This window comes from Colius striatus, chromosome 19, assembly GCF_028858725.1.
Source record: "Colius striatus isolate bColStr4 chromosome 19, bColStr4.1.hap1, whole genome shotgun sequence".
NCBI classification, from domain to species: domain Eukaryota; kingdom Metazoa; phylum Chordata; class Aves; order Coliiformes; family Coliidae; genus Colius; species Colius striatus.
The window spans coordinates 11,612,177-11,635,461 of record NC_084777.1 but is presented as its reverse complement, the minus strand read 5'-3'; the positions used below and the strand labels follow the sequence as shown (position 1 = coordinate 11,635,461).

General features: G+C 52.6%; 1 protein-coding gene across 1 annotated transcript in view; it reads right to left on the bottom strand.

Moving 5' to 3' along the window:
* Positions 1–23,285, bottom strand: part of CACNA1B (calcium voltage-gated channel subunit alpha1 B) — a 324,587-nt gene that overhangs the window by 1,443 nt on the left and 299,859 nt on the right. The window contains exons 40-48 of the mRNA XM_062011331.1: positions 18,114–18,222; positions 15,422–15,529; positions 14,087–14,199; positions 12,926–13,053; positions 11,814–11,940; positions 10,840–10,950; positions 8,887–8,922; positions 6,376–6,583; positions 5,499–5,710 (exon numbers count right to left, since the gene is read on the bottom strand). Coding sequence (XP_061867315.1) covers positions 5,499–5,710; positions 6,376–6,583; positions 8,887–8,922; positions 10,840–10,950; positions 11,814–11,940; positions 12,926–13,053; positions 14,087–14,199; positions 15,422–15,529; positions 18,114–18,222 — 1,152 coding nt within the window. The remainder of the gene's footprint in view (positions 1–5,498; positions 5,711–6,375; positions 6,584–8,886; positions 8,923–10,839; positions 10,951–11,813; positions 11,941–12,925; positions 13,054–14,086; positions 14,200–15,421; positions 15,530–18,113; positions 18,223–23,285) is intronic.

Genomic DNA, 23,285 nt, shown 5'->3' with positions numbered 1-23,285 from the left:
AGAAAAACAAAAGAGAGAGTTTAGACGAGCACAGTCAGGGAGAGAGCTTCCCGAGAAATAATTCAACGCCAGATGTAAGGAGCTGGAGGTCCCAGAGAGGTAAGTAAGGACAGAGAGGGGCAGAGAGCATCGGTAGGACGGAACTGAGGCTCCAACAGAAGGGGACGGTGTCCGGGGAAAGGCACCCACAGCGTACAGGGGCTTGGCATGCGCCTTACCTGAGCTGGGCAGCAGCACCTACAGCGCCTACAGTGCCCACAGCACCTACAGCATCTATAGCGCCTACAGCATCTACAGGACCTACAGCACCTACAGCGCCTACGGCACCTACAGCACCTACAGCGCCTACCTACAGCACCTACAGCACCTACAGCACCTACAGCGCCTACAGCACCTACAGCACCTACAGCACCTACAGCGCCTACCTACAGCACCTACAGCACCTACAACACCTACAGCGCCTACAGCACCTACAGCACCTACAGCACCTACCTACAGCACCTAGAGCACCTACAGCGCCTACAGCGCCTACCTACAGCACCTACAGCACCTACAGCGCCTACAGCACCTACAGCACCTACAGCGCCTACCTACAGCACCTAGAGCACCTACAGCGCCTACAGCACCTACAGCACCTACAGCACCTAGAGCACCTACAGCGCCTACCTACAGCACCTACAGCACCTACAGCGCCTACAGCGCCTACAGCGCCTACAGCGCCTACAGCATCTACAGCGCCTACAGCACCTACAGCGCCTACAGCACCTACAGCACCTACAGCACCTACCTACAGCACCTACAGCGCCTACCTACAGCACCTACAGCACCTACAGCACCTACAGCGCCTACAGCGCCTACCTACAGCACCTACAGCACCTACAGCGCCTACAGCACCTACAGCACCTACAGCACCTACCTACAGCACCTACAGCGCCTACCTACAGCACCTACAGCACCTACAGCACCTACAGCGCCTACAGCGCCTACCTACAGCGCCTACAGCATCTACAGCGCCTACAGCACCTACAGCGCCTACAGCACCTACAGCACCTACAGCACCTACCTACAGCACCTACAGCGCCTACCTACAGCACCTACAGCACCTACAGCACCTACAGCGCCTACCTACAGCACCTACAGCACCTACAGCGCCTACAGCACCTACAGCGCCTACCTACAGCACCTACAGCGCCTACAGCACCTACCTACAGCATCTACAGTGCCTACAGCACCTACCTACAGCACCTAGAGCGCCTACAGCACCTACCTACAGCACCTACAGCGCCTACAGCGCCTACAGCACCAGTTGGTGGCAAATAGGAGGGGTTTTAAAGCAGTCGGGCAGGATTGGTGCACAACGTCACCCAGTGGGGCTGGAAACTGACAGGGAGAATGGTTTCTGTGGTCAGAACCGGGTGTTGGGGAAGGATCTGGGGACAGGCTGCTGCTTTGTGGTTTGGGATTGAAATGCTTTGTGGTCCAACAGCCACTTGCAGAAAGAAACAACCACCAGAAGGTTTTTGGACAGGCTTTAAATAACCAAGATCCTTCAATGCATTCACCTTCGCTTCTTTACCACTTCACATTTGATGTTTGAGTGGTGGGAGAGTCTGGCAGCTTCCTGGGTTACTAATAGTGACATGTGGGAGTGAACTAAGCTAGAGAAAGCTAAAAAAACACTGTAAGTGAGAGAAACAGGCCCTTGCTTTGGCATTTCTATTTACATTCTCCCAGGGCAGCACACACACAGCTCTGGGAGCACAGTTTAAACTCCCTCAGCCTTTTGTGACCCAACATTTTGAGACCAGATCTTTGATTTTTAAAGAGCAGCTTTTCCTTTCTATAAAAACATCAGGTTGTTGCTCGTTGGGCAACCAAACAACACTTGTTCTGCTCTGCCTGGGTTTCCCAGCACAGTTTTCAGGGCAGGCTCAGCAGTGGTGGGGAAGGGGCTGGAGCACAAGGGTGCTGGGGAGGGGCTGAGGGAATGGGGGTGTTGAGCCTGGAGAAGAGGAGGCTGAGGGCAGCCAGCAGCACTCTCTGACACTCCCTGGCAGGAGGCTGCAGGGAGCTGGGGGTCAGGTTCTGCTCCCCAGTAGTGAATGACAGGACAAGAGGAAACGGCCTCAAGTTGCCCCAGGGGAGGTTGAGGCTGGAGCTGAGGCAGAACTGTTTCCCTGAGAGGGGTGTCAGCCCCTGTGCCAGGCTGCCCAGGGAGCTGGGGCAGTGCCCAGCCCTGGAGGGAGCCCAAAGCCCTGGGGCTGAGGTGCTGAGGGCTGTGGGTCAGTGCTGGGCTGGGCAGGGTGAGGGCAGGGCTGGCACTGCAGCAGCTTCCAGGGCTTTGCCCATCATAATGATTCTGTGATTCCATGCTGGAGGCTCTCAGCCAAGCAGCTGGAGGCAGAGGTTGTTTAGCTGCTGCTGCCATGGATCATGCCATGATCCATGATCAGAAGAGGCAATGTCCACCTCCCCTGGGGCTGCAGAGCAGCTCGAGTGTCTCTCAGCACAGCCCCACATGTGCTGGGATCCAACATGGTGTGTGCTGCTCGTGCTGCTGGGCCAATGACTCATGCCTGTCACAGCCTTTGCCTTTGTTTCATTTTTCACCCTCTCCCTTCTCTGGCTTCCCCACATTTCAGCCTCACTCTCTGCTACAGACACATATTCTCATGTCAGGTACCTGTCCCCTGAATGAGTGGCCTCCCATCATCTGGCTCCCCGTGGGGATGGAGGAGATGGTGCCACCTCCCCGTGACCTGCAGTGTTCCACCAGCCAAGGCAGGATGCTCAGCTTCTTCCAAGGGGCTGAGCCTCAGCACCTCGGTATTATGAGACTTACAAAAGAAAGTAGAACTGAATTGTTTTGGTAAGTATTGATCTGTCTGAAAATGTGGGGGTTTTGTAGTCAGATTTCCAAACTTCTGCTATCCATGAACAGGAAAGCCCAGAGTCCCAGACTGGTGGGGGCTGGAAGGGACCCCTAGAGCTCATCCAGCCCAACCCCTGCTAAAGCAGGTTCCCCTTGCTCAGGGGGCACAGGAACGTGTCCAGGTGGGGTTGGAAACCTCCTGAGCAGGAGCCTCCCTGGGCAGCCTGGGCCAGGGCTCCCTCAGCTCAGCACCAAAGGACTTGGTCCTCTTGTTCCAGTGGAACTTCTTGTGTTCCAGCTTGTGCTCATCCCTGTTATTGCACAGAAAATGATGAGCTCTTGCTTTAAAATGTCCAACAGGCTCCTTCCTGCTGAAACATTTTGCAATTCCAAGCAGTTTCATCCCATTTCAAAACCCACTTTGCCCAGATCCACCACGGAATGGGATTTACATTTAACAATTGCCATGCCCAGCACCTCCACGAGGGCCAGCAGCACACTGTAAGCTGACCCAAACTGAGATGTTCATGGCTTGGTTTTCTTGTGTCACTTTTTCTTTGTATTAGGGAAAAACCCTCCAAAGAACTTCTCTCTGAACCAAACGTGGCCTGATTTCTGGGCTGGCTCTAGCTGGAAAGGAGTCACCTTGTCATCAGGGTGAGGCTCCAGCTGGCCTCTCTTTTTGACATATGCAGGGGTCTCCCAGGGATTGGTGCTGGGCCAGGGCTCCTGGGAAAAGCTGCATCTCCCAAGGAGAGGGACAGACTAACACAGCAAATACGTGAGAGTTACTGAGCACCTTGACATCGAGCAGGAAATGCACCGACAAGAGCTGCTTGCTGATGCCTTATTAAGACCAGGGAGCTTCTGCTCACTGGGACAGATGCTGGCTTGGCTGTTCCCAGAACAACCAGGGGTTGTATGGGCAGCTCCACTCAAGTAGGCAACTAGTGAGTGGATGAAACACATGGACACTGACACAACAGGCTTTCTCCTCCCTGCCTTACTAAATGCTCACAGGACATGGGGGACCACTTGGACTTCACTGGAATTGGGGAACAGGTTTATAAGTTGCATAAAAGGCAGCTGATGCTCCAGTGGTGAATGTCCATGAACTGTGGGAAGGTTTCAGTTTTATAATGAAAGCACATGTGATATTTCAAGTTCTGGTGAACTGAGCATGCAAGAAAGGTCAGGTCCTGCTGAAAATCAGTGTCATCTTCCTGCCTCTCAACCCACAGGGAGGAATTAAATGGGAAGAAAACCTCATCTGAAAATCAGATGAAGGCCAGCTGGGGACTGCAGCACCTGGGAATGGAAAAGACCTGTGTGACTGCAGCTCCCTCTCGCTATGGCTGCACATGGTCCTCGCTGGATTGGCCTTATCCTGCTGCCACATCTCCTCCCAGCCAAGGTGGACTCTGCAAAGCCTGTGCCATGGTCTGGGTGTCCTCAGAGCTGTGGAGCAGCAGCCCCATGGCACTCGCTGCAGCACACAGCCTGCTGCTGCAGCCTGGATGCTGCTGAGGACCACGCAGGGAGAGAGAAAGGCACAGGGCTGGGTAAAGAGACAAAAAGCTGCAGCTAGTGGGACACTATGAGGCCTCTTCATTGAAATCCTTCCCTTGGGCTCTAACTTGTGCTGAATGCAGGATTTCCTCCTGCTCCCCACCAGCTGCTGCTGCTGCAGGGGCTGACAGCATCACTGAGCTTCCCCTGAGACACTCAGCCAGTCACACAGGCTGCAAATTGAAGCAGATTTTGGAGAGGCCAGAGCCTTTGCCTCAGCTCAGTGGCTCTGTGCTACTGGGGGGTGTTTGCAGGGATGATGCTGAGCCGGTGCTGAGCTCCCTCCCCTTCCACCCAGGTCCTGCCCTCTCCTAAGTTCCTCCTCTTCCTTACTGTGCCTTCTCCTCTCAGGTAGGCAGCACATTTGAAGATGTGCTCTGATTTGAAGATTGATTTGATTGATTGTTTGACTGATTTGAAGATGGAAATCGAGGAAAAGGAATTCTTCCTCAATTTTCAGACAATTGACCTGTTCCACAGCCCAGGGCAGCTCTGAAACCCAGGCAACAGCAGCTGGGGAACCCCAATATGAGTGAACTCTGCTGAGATCCCAGCTCTGGCTGACTGGAGTCCCTGTACATGGGCTTGTACTGCCATGGCAAGGAAGGATTCCTTTGGCAGCCACTGGTTTGGGCATGGGGCAGCAGTAGGTACCAGGTTAACACGGCTGGCAGGAGAACAGCTCAGCTCAGTTGTCCCAGCCCCATGCTACAATTCCAGCCTGCCTTGGCTCACATGTTCTTTCTCTACCAGCACCAAAAGCTGCCAGTTCTCAGGTCTCCCAGGCCGCTCTGCTGAAAGAAGGAGCAAGGGTGTCCTTGGCAGTGGGGGCTCTGCAAGATGCCTCCAGTCCCCCCCCTGCAGGTGTTCACTAAAAAGCCCTCAGGTGACATTTCCATCCCTGTTTTGGACGTGAAGCACCAGCAGGACTCCAATGGCTTTATCTCCTACTGCCTGTCCTTCCTGCCTCGTTCTGTCTCCATTGAGCAAAACACAGACAAGGTGTGTCCATCCCTGGAAGACCTTGGTGCCCTTGTCCCAGCCTGCATCTCCTCACCTGTCTGTGTGGCCCGGGCTCGGGCGCTCCGTTGGGTGAGGTGGGTCTGCTGGGGTCGGCAGACTTGGCCTGAGAACGGTCCCGGCTGCCGTAGCGGTCGCAGGAGTAGAAGCGTTGCTTTTCAGAGGAGGAGGAAGAGTGCTGCTTCCTCTCTTGGGATCGGCCACGTTCCTGCTTCTTGTCCTTGGAAGAAGGCTCACCAGAATGGGACACTGAAAGAACAACGTTAGTTGGGGGTCAACCGACAAAGAAGGAACTCCCAAGTGTGGGGAAGGGAGATGCTTCTGTGCAGACAGGGCCCCAAAATCACAGAGTCACAGAAGCACAGCATGGTGGGGGTTGGAAGGGAGCTTTAGAGCTCATCCAGTCCAACCCCCTGCAGAAGCAGCTCCCACCTAGGTCAGGTCACACAGGAACGTGTCCAGGTGGGTCTTGAAGCCCTCCAAGGAAGGAGCCTCCACACCCTCCCTGGGCAGCCTGGGCCAGGGCTCCCTCACTCAAACACTGAAACGGTTTATCCTTATGTTTCCATGGAACTGTTTGTGTTGCAGCTTCATCCCATCACCCCTTGTCCTGGTGCCAGATATCACTGAAAAAAGTGCTGCCCCAAGCTCCTGACATCTACTATTCAGATATTTGTCAACAGTAGTAAGATCTCCCCTCAGTCTCCTCCAGGCTGAGCAGCCCCAGGTCCCACAGCCTTTCCTCACAAGGAAGATGCTCCAGTCCCCTCAGCATCTTGCTGGCCCTGCACTGGCCTCTCCAGCAGTTCCCTGTCCCTCTGGAGCTGGGGAGCCCAGCACTGGACACAAAATGAGTGCTGCATGTCCTGAAGGGAGGAACACAAGGACAAAATCCTTGTCTGCAAAGCACTTACCAGCTTCTCCATCAGCCAGCTGGTGGGGTGACTTCTCCAAGGACTTCTGCTTCTTCTCCTTGCGGCGGTGGCAGCGGTGGTGGTGGTGGTGGTGCCCTGGCTCCGGCGGCACGCGCTCCAGCGAGTACTCGTAGAGGTGCATGGGGTGAGGGCGCTGTGGGGTCAGCGTGGACACAGAGCGCTTCATGGGGCTGGTGTCCGGGATGGGCTGCAAGCAGACAGAGCGACAGGGAGCTGGGTGAGGGCAGGCACTGCACCCTGCTCAGCACCCAGCACGGGGAAGGTGACACGGGGAGAGAGAGGGGAGAGGAGGGGAAGGAGGAAAAAGGTTAATTGGCTATCACCGGCATGGGCAGAAGGACTTGTGGAATGGTTGATTGAGCGCTGAATTTGAGGAGCAAATGTGATCTCCATTTGCTGAAACGGGCTTTGCTTCGATCAGAATGCCAGTCCACAGGTACCACGGGTGCAGAGCGGAATGCAGCACTTCACACACAGCCACACAGAGTCCACAGGAGAGGAGCAGGGACACAGGGCAGCACAGTAGCCAAGCATCTCACACAGACAACTCTCCAAGACCAGTTTCACCCAAAGCTGCTTCAGGGAGTGTGGTCATCCCAAAGCAGCTTCAAGGAGGAAAGCATGAAAGCGTTGCTGGGCACCACACAGAGAGGGAGAAAACTCAGCAATCAGTGGGGAAGGTACAGGCCAAGCCACCAAGAAATTACTTCTATCTCCCTGCAATGGAATACAACTCCTGTCTTCAACATCTAAACCTCTCTTGGCCCACCATTGCTCCTTGAAGCCCTTTTAGGTGGGATGAGCAGGGCAGCATGTATGTCCTGCATTTCTACCAGGCCATCTCCAAACATGAGCACTGGGGGTTGCTATTGATGGTTTCAGGTCATTTGTGGCCAAACATCTGGACGTTTAGCATGGTAACACAGCTTCCCACGGGCACTGCTGGAGCCTGTTCCCATGCCAGTGGCAGCTCCACACTCTAATCCTTTCCCTTTAGGTTCAAAACCTTACAAAGATGCTCTCCAGAAGCCAAGACAGGTGGGCTGCAGGACAGCTGTTCTCACAGCCTTTCCCTTCCCTAGTGCCCAGACACCAAGTCTAGAGCTCAGAAAACAAGGACAATTCCTTTGTGTCCTTCTTTCTCACTCTTATGGCCTCCAGCCGGCTCTGGGGTGGAGACAGGGCTTTATCCATCCTCTGGAAGCTTCCCTGTGTCTACCACTGCAGCAAAGCTGTGTGGCAGAGGAAAGGCCTTGGGGCACAGCAGCCTGGCCTGATGGGGAAGGAGCTCAGGATGTCCTCTGGTCCCACAGCTCTTCCATTTGTTTGGATTCAGCATCCAATGTGTGCCTCCAACAACACATCTTGCAGAACATTTACTTTGTTCACTGTAACCTTTCCAAAGAGCCCTTTCTTATTTTTACTGTCTATGCTGTTTTGTTTGCTTACCCTGCAACTCAGCTCTCTGCTGCCCCGTGGTATTTACACACCGCAAAGCCAGTTGTTCCGTGGCTCTGCTCAGCACTGCGAGCGGGAGGAACTGCTCTCCCTCCCAGGGCTGCTGTGGGTGCTGACTTGCTAGGCAGTTACCCAAATGTTGGTGATTCTCATGGAGGGCAAGCTGGCAGGTTTGCCAGAGGCCCAAGACAAACAGTGCTGAGGTGCCAGTGCCCAGCTCTCGGCATCGGTGCATCCGCGGGCGCTGCAGCCGTTCCGTTAGCAGGAGCTGTGCTGCTGCCGTCTCTGCTCACGGCCCTGCCTGGGTGAGCTAGGAACTACACTGAAGAGCTTCATGTTTGTGTTCCTTGCTCACTGTTGAGCCTGAGGATGGAGGAAGGCAGAGAGGTCTGTAAACTGGATGGTCTGGTGGGCAAAAAGGTGAGAACACTTCCTGCTACAAACACTTCTCCAGCTTTCCAAAACCCACACAGGAGCTGCCAGGAAGACAACAGAAATCTCCCAACAGACAGACAGCCAAATGGCTAAGGAATGAACATTTCTCTTTGGACTTTGGACCTGACTCCGTGCTTATTCCAGAGACAGAAGTCCCCACTGGCAGTGATGGGAAATGACAGAGCAATGAACACCCTGCCCATAACCCCAACCACGCTCTCATTACACCAACAGGGCACACACAGACCCTCACCAGCCTGGGGACACTCTACCACAACCCTGCAGAGTTACTGATTGCTTCTTCATTGCCAAACCACTTGCTTTCACTTCCTAAATTCCTGTGCAACAAGGCATACAAAAACCAAACAAGCAAACCAAACCAAACCAAACCAAACCAAACCAAACCAAGTCTGTGCTGTTGCAGCGTGCGGCGTGCAAGTGTGGATCGGGGCAACAGCAGCAAAGTGGGAAGAGAGAGCGGCTGTGTCGGTGCAACATTGGACTCCAAATGAGAGGGGAGAGAAGAAAAGGGTTAAGGAAGGTTAATTATCTCTTAACAGGAATTTAATAGGATACAACTTAGTGCAAACTACATACTGCTAGGTAACTCCCAGGTGACCGTGCTTTGCTCCTCTGCAAACAATTCGGACAAGATGAGAGACATTATTTGAAGCAGCCCCACAGTACAGCCATTGTCAGACATCACGGCAGATGTGCAGCAGACGACAGGGGAGGGGAGGTGATGGGGGAGGAGGAGAGCAAAGAGGGAGGGAGGAGGTGAGATTGAAAGCATAGGAAGATTTTTGGGTTTTTTTTTTAAATAGTGGAACATAAAAAAAGCAGAGGAATGACAGGTGAACAGAAAGGAAGAGATCCAGAGGGTGTTGCAAACAGGAGTTATGAAGAACTCAAAGTTTGAGGGGAGAAGAAGCAGCACGTGAGGGGGAGGGTGGAGGGGGAAGACACACAGAAAGGACATCGGTTACTCAGCTGAAGCTACAACCACCAACACATTCTGTTATTAAATGAGGTCAGATCTGCTCAGGCCTGATTCACAACGGGGTCAGAGAGAGCTCACGTGGGGCAGCTGTGCCCTGGGGAGCCTGTACCCAGACACTCTGCAAACATCTGGCTGCAGTGGAGAGGAGCTGCTCGGGGAAAGGCTCGTGCTGCCGGCACCGCTGCTGCCAACGGCACTGCCCTGGAAGGAAGGAAGATGCTCCTGGTCTAGAATAAAGGACAACTTTGTTCTGCAAAGGGAGAAGGGAGGGAGTAAGGGTGTGCTTTGGGGGGAGTTTCTTTTATTAAGCATGTTGAGTAGCGCTCCTGATAAGGCAGAGAACCCCACCTCACACACAGGGTGCAGTTTGTGAAGTCAGCTGGGCACTGTGCCGGCTGGGGAGGTGCAGCTTGTGCCAGCCTGTGTGTGTTAGCAACAAGATCGTTATCTGCTGCAGGAATTGCTGTGTATGCAGCACACAGGCTTTTAGTTTTAGGGTGCAGCATCTCTTGCACGTTCTACTTCCCGTGGAGAGGAACAGGAAGAGCCCACAGCCTCGGGCTGCTCACTCCTGACAGTATGAATCAGGCCCTTTGAATGAGAGACACAGCTAGGAGTGGGAGGGTGTTCTGACACACAGGAGGCAGGAGGGTGGCTGGAGACAACAAGCGAGCAATGAACGTGGGAAATGTCCCCAAAAATGACCCGTGACATCCTACACACTAAATAGTGTCCACAAGTTGCTGTGAAAGTCTACCCTAGTGCTGAGGTTTCTTTAGAAGAAGTTAAACAAGGGAAATCCTCAACATGTTACTGACCAAAGTCACACTGCAGTATATGCTGAATGCTGTGGGAAGAGAAAAAACACCAGGGAGGAGCCTGAGTGTTTCAGTGCCCCCTTCCTGGCACAGCTCCTTGGTATTTTCTGTACCTGCTACACTCATCAAAGAGAATCACAGTACATCTGCAGCTTTCCTTCTGGTATGGTGGTTTAAACCTGGCTGGGTGTCCACCAAGTCATTCTATCCCACTCCCCTCTAAACTGGAGAGGGGAGAGAAATATAACAAAGAGCTCATGAGTTAAGGACAGGGATATCACTCAGCAGTTATCATCAGGGGCAAAACAGACTCAACTTGGGGAGAAATGGTTTATCAACAAACAAGGAGCACAGGAGCTTGCCTCAAGCAGCTGGATGTAACAGTCAGTGGGAAAGAAGCCTTCCAGGGACACAGGCTGTCAAATAGTATTGTCCCCAGTTAATCAGAATAGACACCCTGGGATAGGGAGTCACCAGTCAGCTACCCAGATGGAGGGATCCCTGGGGTTGCTTTCTGCTGTAACCAGGGCTGTTTAAAACCAGGGGCAGCGCTGTGTCTACACACAGACACCCACCAACCAAGCACACAGGCTGGTTACCTGTCTCCAGGTTAGCAAACACCTTAAACCAAACATTCACAAGCAACTTCCAGGAGCAAGGACAAGCAGAGGGGAGATGCTGGTTGTGGCCCCGCTGGCTGTCGGCCCCGGCAGCGCTGCCTCCCCTCCTCACCTGCGTCTCGGCGGCCAGGCGCGGCATGGAGGCCGCCCGCCCCTGGCTCTCCAGCCCGGGCTGGTGCTCTCCGTTGGCAAGTGTGGGGCTGATTTCCCTCATTTCTACCACCTGATTGAAACAAGGAATGGTTTCAGTAGCAAGAACGTGCACATCACCTTAGAAGCCACCATCTGAGCAGGCTTCTGCTAAGCTGAGTTGTGAGGAGATAGATGGTAGTGTGTCTGTTCAGCCTGGAGAAGAGGAGGCTGAGAGGAGACATGATCACTCCCTACAGCTAAAGGGGAGCTGTTAGTAAGATGGGGGTCAATCTCTTTTCTCCAGTAATGAATGACAGGGCACGAGGAAATGGGCTCAAGTTGCCCCAGGGGAGGTTGAGGCTGGAGCTGAGGCAGAACTGTTTCCCTGAGAGGGGTGTCAGCCATGTGCCAGGCTGCCCAGGGAGCTGGGGCAGTGCCCAGCCCTGGAGGTACTCAAAAGACACACAGATAAACACTGAGGCATATGGTTTAGCTTAGTGATGGGCCTGGCAGTGTGAGGGGAGGGGTTGGACTCGATGATCTTAAAGGTCTTTTCCAGCTGTGATTCTGTGATTCTATGTATGGGAAAGATAAATAAAGAGCTGTGGAGCACCCAGGTTACCGTGTCTATAGTGCTGTCTTGGACAACAGTGGGCCAAGCTCTGTCACCAGCCATGGCAATGAGCCCCAGCTGTGACCTGTGTAACCTCTCACCTGAGTCTGTATGCTGATGGCAGTGGGATAACCAGGAAGACATAACCCTAAGTAACCTCTAATAGCAGACACAATGCCACATGTGCAGCTCTCAGATGTAGAAGTACCAGATTTGAGGTTTCTCCATAATGTTCAAGCAAACTCGGGGTTGTAAGAGACAGGAGAATGCTTTCCTCAAGAGGCAGATCTACTGTCTACTGCATTTCACCCTGTCCTCACATCTGCACCCTGTTTGCTCACCCGTTCAATGGGGATTTCTTCTGAGTGGCCTCGTTCAAAAGCTGGTGTCCTGGTTTCATAAAACACGTCCTGGGTGCGTTGAGTCCCCCAAGAACTGGACTCTTTGATCCCACCCTCTGGGGCTGGCCTGTCAGAAGGAAAAGAGTTAAAGAAAGATTATCTCTTTTGCAAATAAATTGCACTGAGCTGTAATGAAGGTGAATCACTGTGAATCACTGTGAAACTGGTTTCAGGACAGGCACAGCTGCTGGTGAAGCTGTAAGGTGCCCCAGGTTTTGCCAGGGCCACTTCCCATGCAGCCTGAAGATCCTACAACCAACAAGGAAACCAAACCAGCCATTGCTTTCTTTTTCCAGTAACTAAGTAAAACAATTTCAGCAGCTTAAGGTCTGGTGAATGGAGAGGAGGAAAATTACATATGCAAGACCAAGTAGACACTGGTCAAACACATCTGTGACCATGGATGCTGGATGTACAGTGGTACAGGTGGCCTTGAGCTTCACTGTTGAGTCTTTTGTTGGTTTTCCCCATCGGGGTTATTTGGGATGTTTAAACTTCAGATGTTTACCACTAAAAATCCAAAGTGCTTGTGACCCAGAGGAAAGCCACACGAAGAGCAGGAAACGCAGAACTGATTAGGGATCACTGTTTGGGAAACTCTGTGTGGTGGTATTATTTAGCCCAGAGAGAAAGAGACAGATTCTGTCCTGGAAAGTCTCAAGAAGCTCTTGCTGTTACCAACCAACTTCATTCCCAAGGACCTGCTGACTCCCCAAAACTCACCGCAGCGGTGGCCAGTGGGTCAGGGCTTGTTTGGTTCCTTTGCAATGACCCCAGATTCCTGCAGGCAAACTCACAACTAGGCACAGCAGAAAGCTCTCCAATTAAGATTCAGAGGAGACCACTAAGAAAACATGCAGCTCTAGAGAATCCACCACGTGATAACTGCAGGGGAGGCAGAGCCACGCGGAGGTGGGAGACGGTCCCAGCCGTGGTGTGAAGGAGCTGCTGGTTTTCCCCTCCAGAGCAGCTGAAGCAGCAGTGGCCGGGATGTACAGCCATTGTGTCCTTCCCTGCTCAGGGCTCTGTGGGGAGGCCCCAGGGGTACTCACAGCGTGCCGCCGTTGTTGAGCGAGGCCGAGCTCTTCTGGCGCAGGAAGGCCTTGGCGTTGCTGAAGGCCGTGGGCTGCGTTTGCTCCAGAGTGGCCTTCAGGGGGTGGAAGAGTGACACGGGCCCAGGCTGCGAAGCACAGGGAGAGGTTGTCAGATGTTGTTCCAGGCTGTGCCTGGAAAGGATGGGCTGTACAGTGCTTTGCCTGGGTCACAACAAGTCCATTTTGACGCCCTGAGAGACCAGCCCGGCAGAAAGCACACCCCGGCCTTCCCGTGGCTGTCGGAAGCTCTGAGGGACACTTGCTGCCCTCAGCTTTGCACAACACAAAGTTGTGCTGCAATTCTCCCTCTGACAAAGCATTCTCCTGGGATTCAGGTGGCTTGTTGTGATTCAAGGGGTGGTGGGATGAAGCTGGAACACAAACAGTTCCATTGGAACACAAGGAAAAACTGTGTCAGTGTTGGAGTGAGGGAGCCCTGGCCCAGGCTGCCCAGGGAGGGGCTGGAGGCTCCTTCCCTGGAGCTCTTCAAGACCCACCTGGACACGTTCCTGTGTGACCTGATCTAGGTGAACCTGCTTCTGCAGGGGGTTGGACTGGATGAACTCTAAAGGTCCCTTCCAACCCCACCATGCTGTGATTCTATGACACTGGAGCTGCTGCAGCCTCCCATCTGAGAGACAGACCAAGCGTGCTGGAGTTGAGCTGGATGGTCATCCTGCAATCAACAGCTACTTGTGCCATCAGAATCCATTGAGGTTTCAATCCCAAGCCTGTTGTGTGGAAATGTTTTCAAGAAATAGTAAAAATCTCCCCCCTTGCTGGAGCCAAAAGGATTTTGAACAATTCCTGTTTTCAAAAGTAACTTAAACATTTTATAGCCAAACCATCATCAGCTTTCAATAACTCTCTGGTGTCCCAGTGAACCTTGTGGTGTTCTCCAGTCTCTGGGCCACTTCTGAAAACAGGACTTAGGCTGGCAAATATCACTTGATGTTTTTGGGAGATCTTTCCAGATCTACTGAAAAAAACCCAACTGCAATGCTGGATGAAACGAGCCAGTGGCTCTCATGAGAACTGCCCAGTGCTGGAGAAGGGGCTGCCCAGGAGCGTGGCCTGAGAGGGACACAGGGCCCAGAAAGACAACTTTTGGCTGAGTACCTGGCACAGGCTGCCCGGAGCCTGGTGCACCTGGTCCCTGCTGTTCTTATTCTGCTTGTAGAAGTCGAATATCATCAGCGCTGCGTAGACCTTCCCCACGGTCATCTCATCAGCTGCCAGAGCACAGGGAATGCAGCACAGACATCCAGGGGGACAGGGCAAGGGAGTCAGAGAGCACGAGAAATAACAACAAATGGGCACGAGAAACAAGGAGAAAGAAGAGGTGACGTTAGAATAACGAAGCAAAACAGGCACAGAAAAGCGTGGGGGAAACAAAGGCCAAGAAAAGGTTACAACAGACTTCAGATCTTGGCCTGTTGCTGCTTTTCACATGGGCCCTGTCTCTGGTTCTCTGTGGCAAACATTCAGAGAGTCTGTGTGGAGAAAGCCCAGGCAGGAGAGCTCTGTGGCACTGTAAGCACTGCTGACAGGGGAATTGCTAAATTAATACCAGATCCACAGCTGGCTTTTTATCAACAAAGAAGCCTTATTCCTATGTCTTTGAATCACAGTCAACCAGGGCATAATGGGCTACTACACATTTGAAGAGTATTTCACTTTTCCAGATGTCTTTTTTCAGCCTCACAGCTACTCTCCCAGCCCTTCCCCACAGCAGAGGACGTTCTGTAGAGCAAAGAGTTACAGCAGCAGATATACAAGCATCAAGAGGGGGGGAGGAAAAGACTTAAGCAGTCGCTGCCCACTCATCTGCTCCTCCTCAGCTCCCTCATTTTTCTTAATTAACAGTGCCTTTATTGCTCTGCACTGTTTCTCATTCATCAGGAATCCAGAGCCCTTGTCTGGGACTATCAAGATAGTGGCAAACTTTCCATTTTCTCAGCACATTTGCCCAGGACATCAGCAAGCAACACAAAGGCCTTTAGCCCCAAAACACCACACTTCTGATTCTGCAAGTTCTCAACAAACTTTACATTTCTTCTGGTTCTCTGGAGCATAGATGGTAGAAACTGCTCTTCTGCCCTGTAAGGCACATGGCTGCAAGAAAGCCCTGGGAGAGGCCACACAGGACATTGGTCCTTTCTTGGTACTGTGAGTTATTTTTCTAAGTAGAGGAAACCTACTGCAGCATTAAGAAATCCACTCCTAGATGTGACCTCAGCTCCCCTACTCCTTATGTGACCATGGAGGTGTGGGGCTGTGAACCCTGGGGAGAGGATACCCAGAAGCTGTACTGTGCTTGGTTTCCTTGCTGCACCCTCTACACAAGCTTGCACTGAGACAGGGCCAGGGACAGATCAGGCAAGGAGGAAGAAACCTCCTCTGGGCTTCTTCAGTGGCTGGAAGGAGCTGGGTGTTTGCTGACGAACCACTTACGTTTGTGAGGAGGCACCAGCAAATCCAGAGTCTTCTGGGACAGGTTGGGCCAAACCAGCGAGATCTCCTTTCTCAACTCAGCATCACACTGGTGCTGTTTGACACCCCCTGCAGAAAGGGAAGGCAGAGAACGAGGCACATCATGAAAACCCCTCGTCCTGTCAGCACGTTCCACTCTTTGCACAGCAAGCACAGCCGAAGGCGTCTGCCCCGCTCCCTTTGCTCGGGGACAGCTGCAGCAGATGTTGCACAGGTGACCTCCTCTATGACAAAGGTGTGTGAGCTCACCCTCTGCTGTTCTTTGGGGCTGAACCTTAAGCTCAGATTTATTCCATCCCCCTGCAGGTGCCTGGTATTTTGGGGTGCTGTCTAGTGGCAGCAGAAGGCAGCAGCAGCTCCTGGGTGCGATGCAAAGGACCCGCTCTGAGGTGCTGGACAATGAGCAACACCACAATTGATGATAAACCCTCTCCACCAACAACTTCTCCTGAAGTCTTTGGCAATGAGACAAAAGCACCCTGTTCTGTATCATAAGCATCAGCCCACAGCAGCTGCATCACAAGGTAAAACACAAAGCACCAAACACGGTGGCATTATTCAAATGGCCAAAGTGAGGTCTTAATACACAAGTGGGAAGTGATTAAAGCATCTGTAAGCCAACAGGCCAGCTCCCAGATGAATGCACCACACAGTAGGCAATTAAGTAGTTCAGTTAAATGACAGAGATTATTTTTCTATGAGAAAAGTAATGGGAGGAGGTTCTCTGCTACATGGTGGTTTGAACTCCCACGCAGAAACTCATTAGGGAGGGTTTATTAAGGGCCTGTTAGTCCCACTAAAGACTCAATTAAATGTAGTGCATGAAACTTGTTCAAACCAAGCACATAACAACAAAGCAGGTCAAAAGCTCTCAACCCACAGCAGATATAAACCTTAGAGAGAATCCAGCACTATCAGCTGAGCTCTCTCCTCTGGTTCCCTTCCAGTGTGCAGCCAAAGTCCATGGAGGGAAGACTTTTCAGTTGAATAAGGCTGTTTAAATGACAGGTAACTGGAAGCCTAAAATAACACAAACTCCCAGTGTCCTCATCTAGAGGTTATTACTAAAATAAGGTGCAGGGCCCTAAAATCCCAGGCAGTCCTAAATGCATCCTTACAAATGAGTGTCTGAAACTCAGTGTCAATCCCTAGGGAAGTCCCACTGGCCTCCAAATGTTGTGTCTTCCAGCAGTGCCCACCCCAAGCATCAAAGACAAGGTTTGAACAACATATGAGGGAAGTAATTAAAACAGAGAGGTTGAGTGGCTGGCCTAAAACCACTTAGAAAAACACAACATCCTAACCCTGCTGTGCCCTTTGCTTGTAGGAGTGTTGTTACCTCCTGGTTGTTTTTAAATTAGAAATGAAAGTGCTTTGGCCAGTCATGCCTCACTCTGACCCAGCCAGCTTGATTAAATCATGTAACAACCCAGTGAAACCACCAATGTGCTTTATTACATGGCCATATTTAATTGGGAAATGAAGTAAATGCCTGATTAAACACTTAAATAATTAAGCTGTATCTCAAGGCCAAGTGCAGTTCACTTGGAGTCACTGTTTCACTGCCAGCAGACAGCAACAGAAGAGGAAGGGCTCTTCTTCCTTCATCCTGGGATAGTTATGAGGTGTGTTACACAGCAATGAGCATATGCATGGAGCTTCTCCCATGGGCTCCCAAATGGGATGGCCACAGCTCCCCACATCTCATCAACAAGGATGCCAGCACACAGCTGTCCCAAAGGCAGGCTGATGCTCAGGGCTCCCTTGTTGTCTGTCTCCAAGGCTTCCTTCTCCTTGGCAGGCAGGCAATGGGAAAACAGTATTTCCACCTGGGGCAAGATTTTGGTGATTTTCAGAGGACACAGAGCAATAAAGCTGGAGAAGGGTCTGGAGAACAAGTCTTAGGAGAAGCTGAGGCAGCTGGAAAGCTGCTGGAGCAAAAGGCCCCGGGGGGGCTGGTGCCAGTGGCTGAACAGGAGCCAGCAGCGTGCCCAGGGGGGCAAGAAGGCCAGTGGCAGCCTGGCTGGGATCAGCAGTGGGGTGGCAGCAGGAGCAGGGCAGGGACTGTCCCCTGTGCTGGGCCCTGGGGAGGCTGCAGCTCCAGGGCTGTGTCAGTGCTGGGCCCCTCACTCACTGCCACAGGGACACTGAGGAGCTGCAGCGTGGCCAGAGCCGGGCACAGAGCTGGGGAAGGGGCTGGAGCACAAGGGAGGGGCTGAGGGAATGGGGGTGTTGAGCCTGGAGAAGAGGAGGCTGAGGGCAGCCAGCAGCACTCTCTGACACTCCCTGACAGGAGGCTGCAGGGAGCTGGGGGTCGGGCTCTGCTCCCCAGCAGTGAATGACAGGACAAGGGGAAATGAGCTCAGGTTGCCCCAGGGGAGGTTGAGGCTGGAGCTGAGGCAGAACTGTTTCCCTGAGAGGGGTGTGAGCCCCTGTGCCAGGCTGCCCAGGGAGCTGGGGCAGTGCCCAGCCCTGGAGGGATCCCAAAGCCGTGGGGCTGAGGTGCTGAGGCCGTGGGTCAGTGCTGGGCTGGGCAGGGTGAGGGCAGGGCTGGCACTGCAGCAGCTTCACTTCCAGCTGAAATGATTCTGTGATGCTATGCCAAGGTGAGGTTTGAGCCCACGTGTGCTGTCAGACATCAGCTCCCTCTCACCTGAGGCGAGTTTGATCTCCAGGGCCGTGCGGATCAGGGCCATGAGAGTGGAGGTGAAGTGCACGGTCAGGTCGTCGGCTGAGATGGGCATGTTCATCCGCACCAGGCGCTGCAGAGACAAACAGGCACCTGTGAGCAGGGGTCGGGGTTCCTCCCCCCACCACCCTTCCCTCCCCACTGCCAGCCCTCAGAAACAGCCAGATTACAATCATGTGTCCACCTTTTGTGCACCGAGCATTCCATATAGACACCAGCTCCTTTCCAGGAGCAGGGCTGAGCTGGAACAGTGGCTGTAGTGGTTAAACAGCTGATTTGCCAGCATTTGTACTGCAATCCTACAAAGGGAGATCTTCCAAAAAAAGAGTCAGTTTGCATGCTCTCAGACCATTTCAGAGCCTGGTACCCTGCTCCAACTACATCTGCAGTCTCCAGACATGTGGCTGGCACCCATCATCCCTGACAAAAGCACGCTCAGGAGATATAACCACAAGGCCTTTCCTACATCAGTTACCTTCACTTATATTCTGGCTCTACAAAAAAGAAGCAACAGCAGCAAATGCAACCTGGCACCCTTGAATGCAGAAGGGTGATGGAGGGTTTGCATCCACCCTCTGAGGATGTGTCGCTTCCAGCTGTGCTGGTGGCTTTGCCAGGGAGTGGAATGGGAGGAAGGCACTTTGGTGGCAATGACAACAGGAGGCGTGTGAGTGCTTTGTTCAGGAGCTGAGCAGTCTCTGGAGTGATCCTGCATCTTGCACACAGCCTGAAGCACAGTGCAAGGTAAGGCTGGTGAGCCCTGGGCTGTGGCTCCAGTACCCTGGGGCAGTTTGGGACTGGCTGCGCACAGCTAAAGGTGTGCGAGGTCCTTGGAGACATCTGGGTTCCATCCCTTACCTCCTTTCCCTGTGGGCATCCCAGGAGCTCTAAAGGTCTTCTCCATTCTTTCCAGTCAATGAGGTACAGAGCTCCACCTGCCCCTTACCCTCAGGGGAAGAGGCTGGATTAACACCAGCAGGGATATACATTCCCCCAACGATGTTCTTGCTGCCCAAACATTGGAATAGTTCCTCAGGATCTTCCAAGATCTTCAGACCTGGTAGCAAATCCTTCCCCATCACCAGTCAGGAGCACCTCTGACATGGCAAGCTCATCACTCTTGCAAACAGCAGTCCCTGAGATGGCTTTGGAAAGCTGTGGCTGCTCTAAGGCCGCAGAGCGTGTGAGGGCAGATGGGGAGAAGCAGCCCTGGGCCTTGCTGATAACGTTACCACTTACAGGATGGATTTCTTCTCTTTCAGCAACCCAATGATTTCCCAGCTCCTCAGCTTTCACAAGCTGTTCAGAAGCTTCCTTGGCCAGAGCTGTATCAGACCAGCCTCTGATTTCCATCGTCACCTGAGGTTCCCTGGCCTGAGCCTCGCCTGTGAAACCAGCATCAGCTTGGCCCCTTGCTCAGGAGGGAATTTCACCCACACCTGAAAGCTGCTTAGGCTGTTATTTTGATCCCTATCACCGTACAGAAACCTTCTCTTTGTTTAACAACAGTTGCTAAGGGCATTTAAGCTCCGTCAGCAGCAGGCCACAGCCTCACAGCGTGCACAGACAAGGTCAGGCCCTGCTTTGGCTCTGGGCACCATCATACTGTGCAATGCCAAGGGCTGGGAATGTTTTTCAGAGCTTCAGCTTTGCTGGTGCAATCCTCCTTGCTGGCCTGGGGAAGTGGTGCAGCAGCTCCTCTGTTCACAGGCAGCTTTTGCTGGTGAAGGGAAAGGTGTCGGTGGGCGCAGGGACCTGCCTGGAACCTCAGGTGAGGCAGGAGGCAGAGTGGGCAGAGTGCTCAGTGTGGGAGACCTGTTCCTGTGCCCTACCCAAAACCAAGCCAAGACTGATGAATAAAGACGAGGTTTCCCCTTTCCATCACTGGGTTAGCCTCCCTGCTTAGAGAAGCCTCCAACACAGGTTTCCCAGAGGTAGGAACTGAGCTGCCTGAGGCATTTTAGTGCCTGGAGAGACTCCAGCCCTGGTACCTTCTGCCAGCCAAGGAGAAAGCGTTTCCCCCAGGGTGGATGTGTGATGGAGGGCACAGGGCACTGGTCCAGTGAAGATGTTTGCTTCAGAAGTGAGCTGACTGGAGCCAGACCTGACTTATCTACCTCCTTACTTATCTTATTACACATCTTTGGATCTTGTTGCATGCTGCAGGGACAAGGGAGTCATGTAACAACCCTCTCCTAAAGCCTGACACAAACCATTGTAATCTCAAAGCATGCCCAGGGGTTATCAGCCCTGCCTGGCAAGCCTCAGAGATAGAGAAATCAAAGCCAGAGCTCTCCTCCCTGTAGAACTCAATGACAGTATCAAATGCTGGCAACACCACAACATATTTTTCTGCTCACTGGTGTCAAATGAAACAGGATTTTAATCCAGACTTCTGCCCTCAGCCCACAGAAAGTTACAGCTCATTAATTCATGTGAACCCAGTTACCACTTACAGAGTCCCACTGAATCCCAGTCCAGTGGGAGGGTTAAGGGATGGAGAGAGAAAGAAGATGCATGGAAGCAAAGAACAAGCAGATGAGAGAGAATTGCTCCCAGGAGAGCTCTATCCTCACAAACACCAGTGCCCAAAACCAATTTGGGACTGAGATGTCTCTGGTTCTCCCAGCTGACTTTGTAGAAGAAATTCCCCCAGTACATGGATACAGAACAAAGGCCACATCACAGCTACACACAGCACTGCTCTGTGAAGGTCTTTCCTCTTAAATTTTAGTCAGGGACAAAGGATTTTGAGAGAAATTTTCCAAGGGAATGCACATTTGCAGGGAGCAAAACCCATGTGCAAGTGCTGAGCAGGACTGCTGCAATCAGTACCTGCAAGAGCCCCTCCCCACACCATGTCCCTTTCCTCCTCCCCATGCAATACTCAGCACTGCCTGGCCTACAGCATCTCTCCCATCCCAGCAGGAAACTGGGCAAAGAGGTCACAGCAGGCACCTTTAGGGCACTGCAGTTTCCAACAGAGTGTGGTGATGCTGGTCCTGGCATGTCTCACAGCTCCCATCTGGGGACCATCAGGAGAGGGAGGCTTGGGCTGGCTGCCTCTCCCCTCTCTAGCAGGATGCCAAGCCAGGACACATGTCCTGGTCCTCCTCAGGGGCAGGTTGCTGGAAGTCAGTTCCAGGCATCAAGAGAGGAGGGGAGGAAAAGCCTTCAGCAGTCACCACCCAGCTGATCTGCTCCTTGCACTTGCATTGCAAAGTGGGTTGCAAATTGCACCTACCATGGCACAGCAGCTGCCCTTTTCTTAGCCAAAAAAAGCCATTAAATGGGCCAGAAGTGCCTTATCAGCTGCTGCAGCTAAGCCCAACAGGTTTCAGCTACAAGCCACCCCAGATCCTTCCCATCACCAGTGTAAACTGCTTTCTTGGAAGCTCCACTTGAGGAAAGATGTCACTCAAATGGATCCGCTGCATTGCTGGTAGAGCTTCTGCTCCAGATGAACCAGCTGGGAAGGAATTAATTGATTCACCTTTAATTCAAAACAGCCTTGTCACATCCCTGCATGCAGGAGGCAGGGGAGAAGGCAGTTTGGTTGTCACCCTGAGGAGCCAAGGAGTCACAGCCAGATCCTGTCACGGCTGCTACAGAGGGACTCGACCCCTGAACCTCTCTGCACATCGTCTGGTGCATTTTCCTCCTGCCACAAAGGCAACAGAAAGACTGAAACTTGCAGACAAAAACAGAGAAATCTTCATTCCCTCCACCACTGTGAGAAAACTTTGACTTAAAAATTGTTCCTTCCAACATGTGCAGAGCAAGACACTGCAGTCCTGCCACAGCCTGTGGGATGTCACCTGCATTTGAAGGGCAGATCCACAGGGCTCACTCCAAAGGAACTGAAACCCAACTGAAGCTGGGAACATTTCTCTGGTTGATCCCAAATTGCTCTTTGAAAAAAGTAATCAGCAACTTCTCATTTGCATCCCTGAGCAGGAGGGAAGGGAAAATCTCAATCACTTTCATACAGCACAGGCAAGGACAACACGACTGGAAACCACCTGAACTGGTTGTTCAGCCTGTGACCAGTTTTTAAGCCACATTAACGTCTTCCCCATGTTTCTGCTCTTTCTTCTGGCTGAAGCTGCACTCCCAGGCCATGCCTTACCAGCTCCTCCTGCTTTGGAACAGGATGCAAAAGCTTGATTAAAAGAAATCATCTGATTTGGATAGTTTTCCATCTTTCTAGACTCCAGAAGGAAAACACTGGAGCCTGCTGATGCAGACGCCAGGGGACTCTGATGCTTCCTTGCACCATAAGAAGCTCCCATGCCTTGGGGTGCCCTGGGAATTGCCAGCCACAGACAAGGGCTGTGGAGGTGAATTAATAACTGGAGAGCAGGGAAAAAAAAGTGAAAATCCCTCCCAGGTGCCCAGACCTGTTGGGAAAGGGCTCTCTGCCCCTCCTGCTGCTCCTCCTGCTGCTCCTCCTGCTGCTCCTCTTCCTGCCTTCCTCTCCAATTTCCTCCCAGAGCAGCTGAGGAGAAGCAGCCAGCAGCAGATGGAGTCCCTGCTCCCAGTTCCCAGCTGCTGGGGAAGGGGGAACCCTCCTCTAGCCAGCCCTTGCCTTTAATGAGACAGTTTCAGAAGCATTCCCCAGCGAGGGCAGCTCCTCTCTGCTTCTGCAGGAAAAAGGCCCCAGAGGCAGGAGCTGCAATATTGTCTCTGGAGTCTCCTAATTAACTCTGTGCAGATAACGAGGCAGTTGCTGATTACAGCAGGTTAGGGAGGCAATGCTTTGTGCCCAGTCCCTCGTGTGGGCAGGAGGGGTGCAGACACAGCCCCTTGGGGTGATTTAACTGCAAATAAACACAGACATGACTAATGAGAAACCAAACCTTCGTGTGGAGTGGAACTGACAGGATTGATGCTCTGTCAGCTTTGGGTCTCTGCTTAGAAATGTCTTAGACAACATCTGAACGGGCAGGGAACGTGTTACAGGAGAGGGGGAAAAGTAATCCTGGTGTCAAAAGCTGTGATAAAAGGCTTTCTGCTGGTTCCCAGCCTGACCCAGAAAAGGGAATGCTGCACAGAAGTGCTGCACTGCACGTTTTAGTCACTCACTGTCCAACCATTGGCACTGAGCTACGAGTCCAGTACAACTAGCTGGCACCC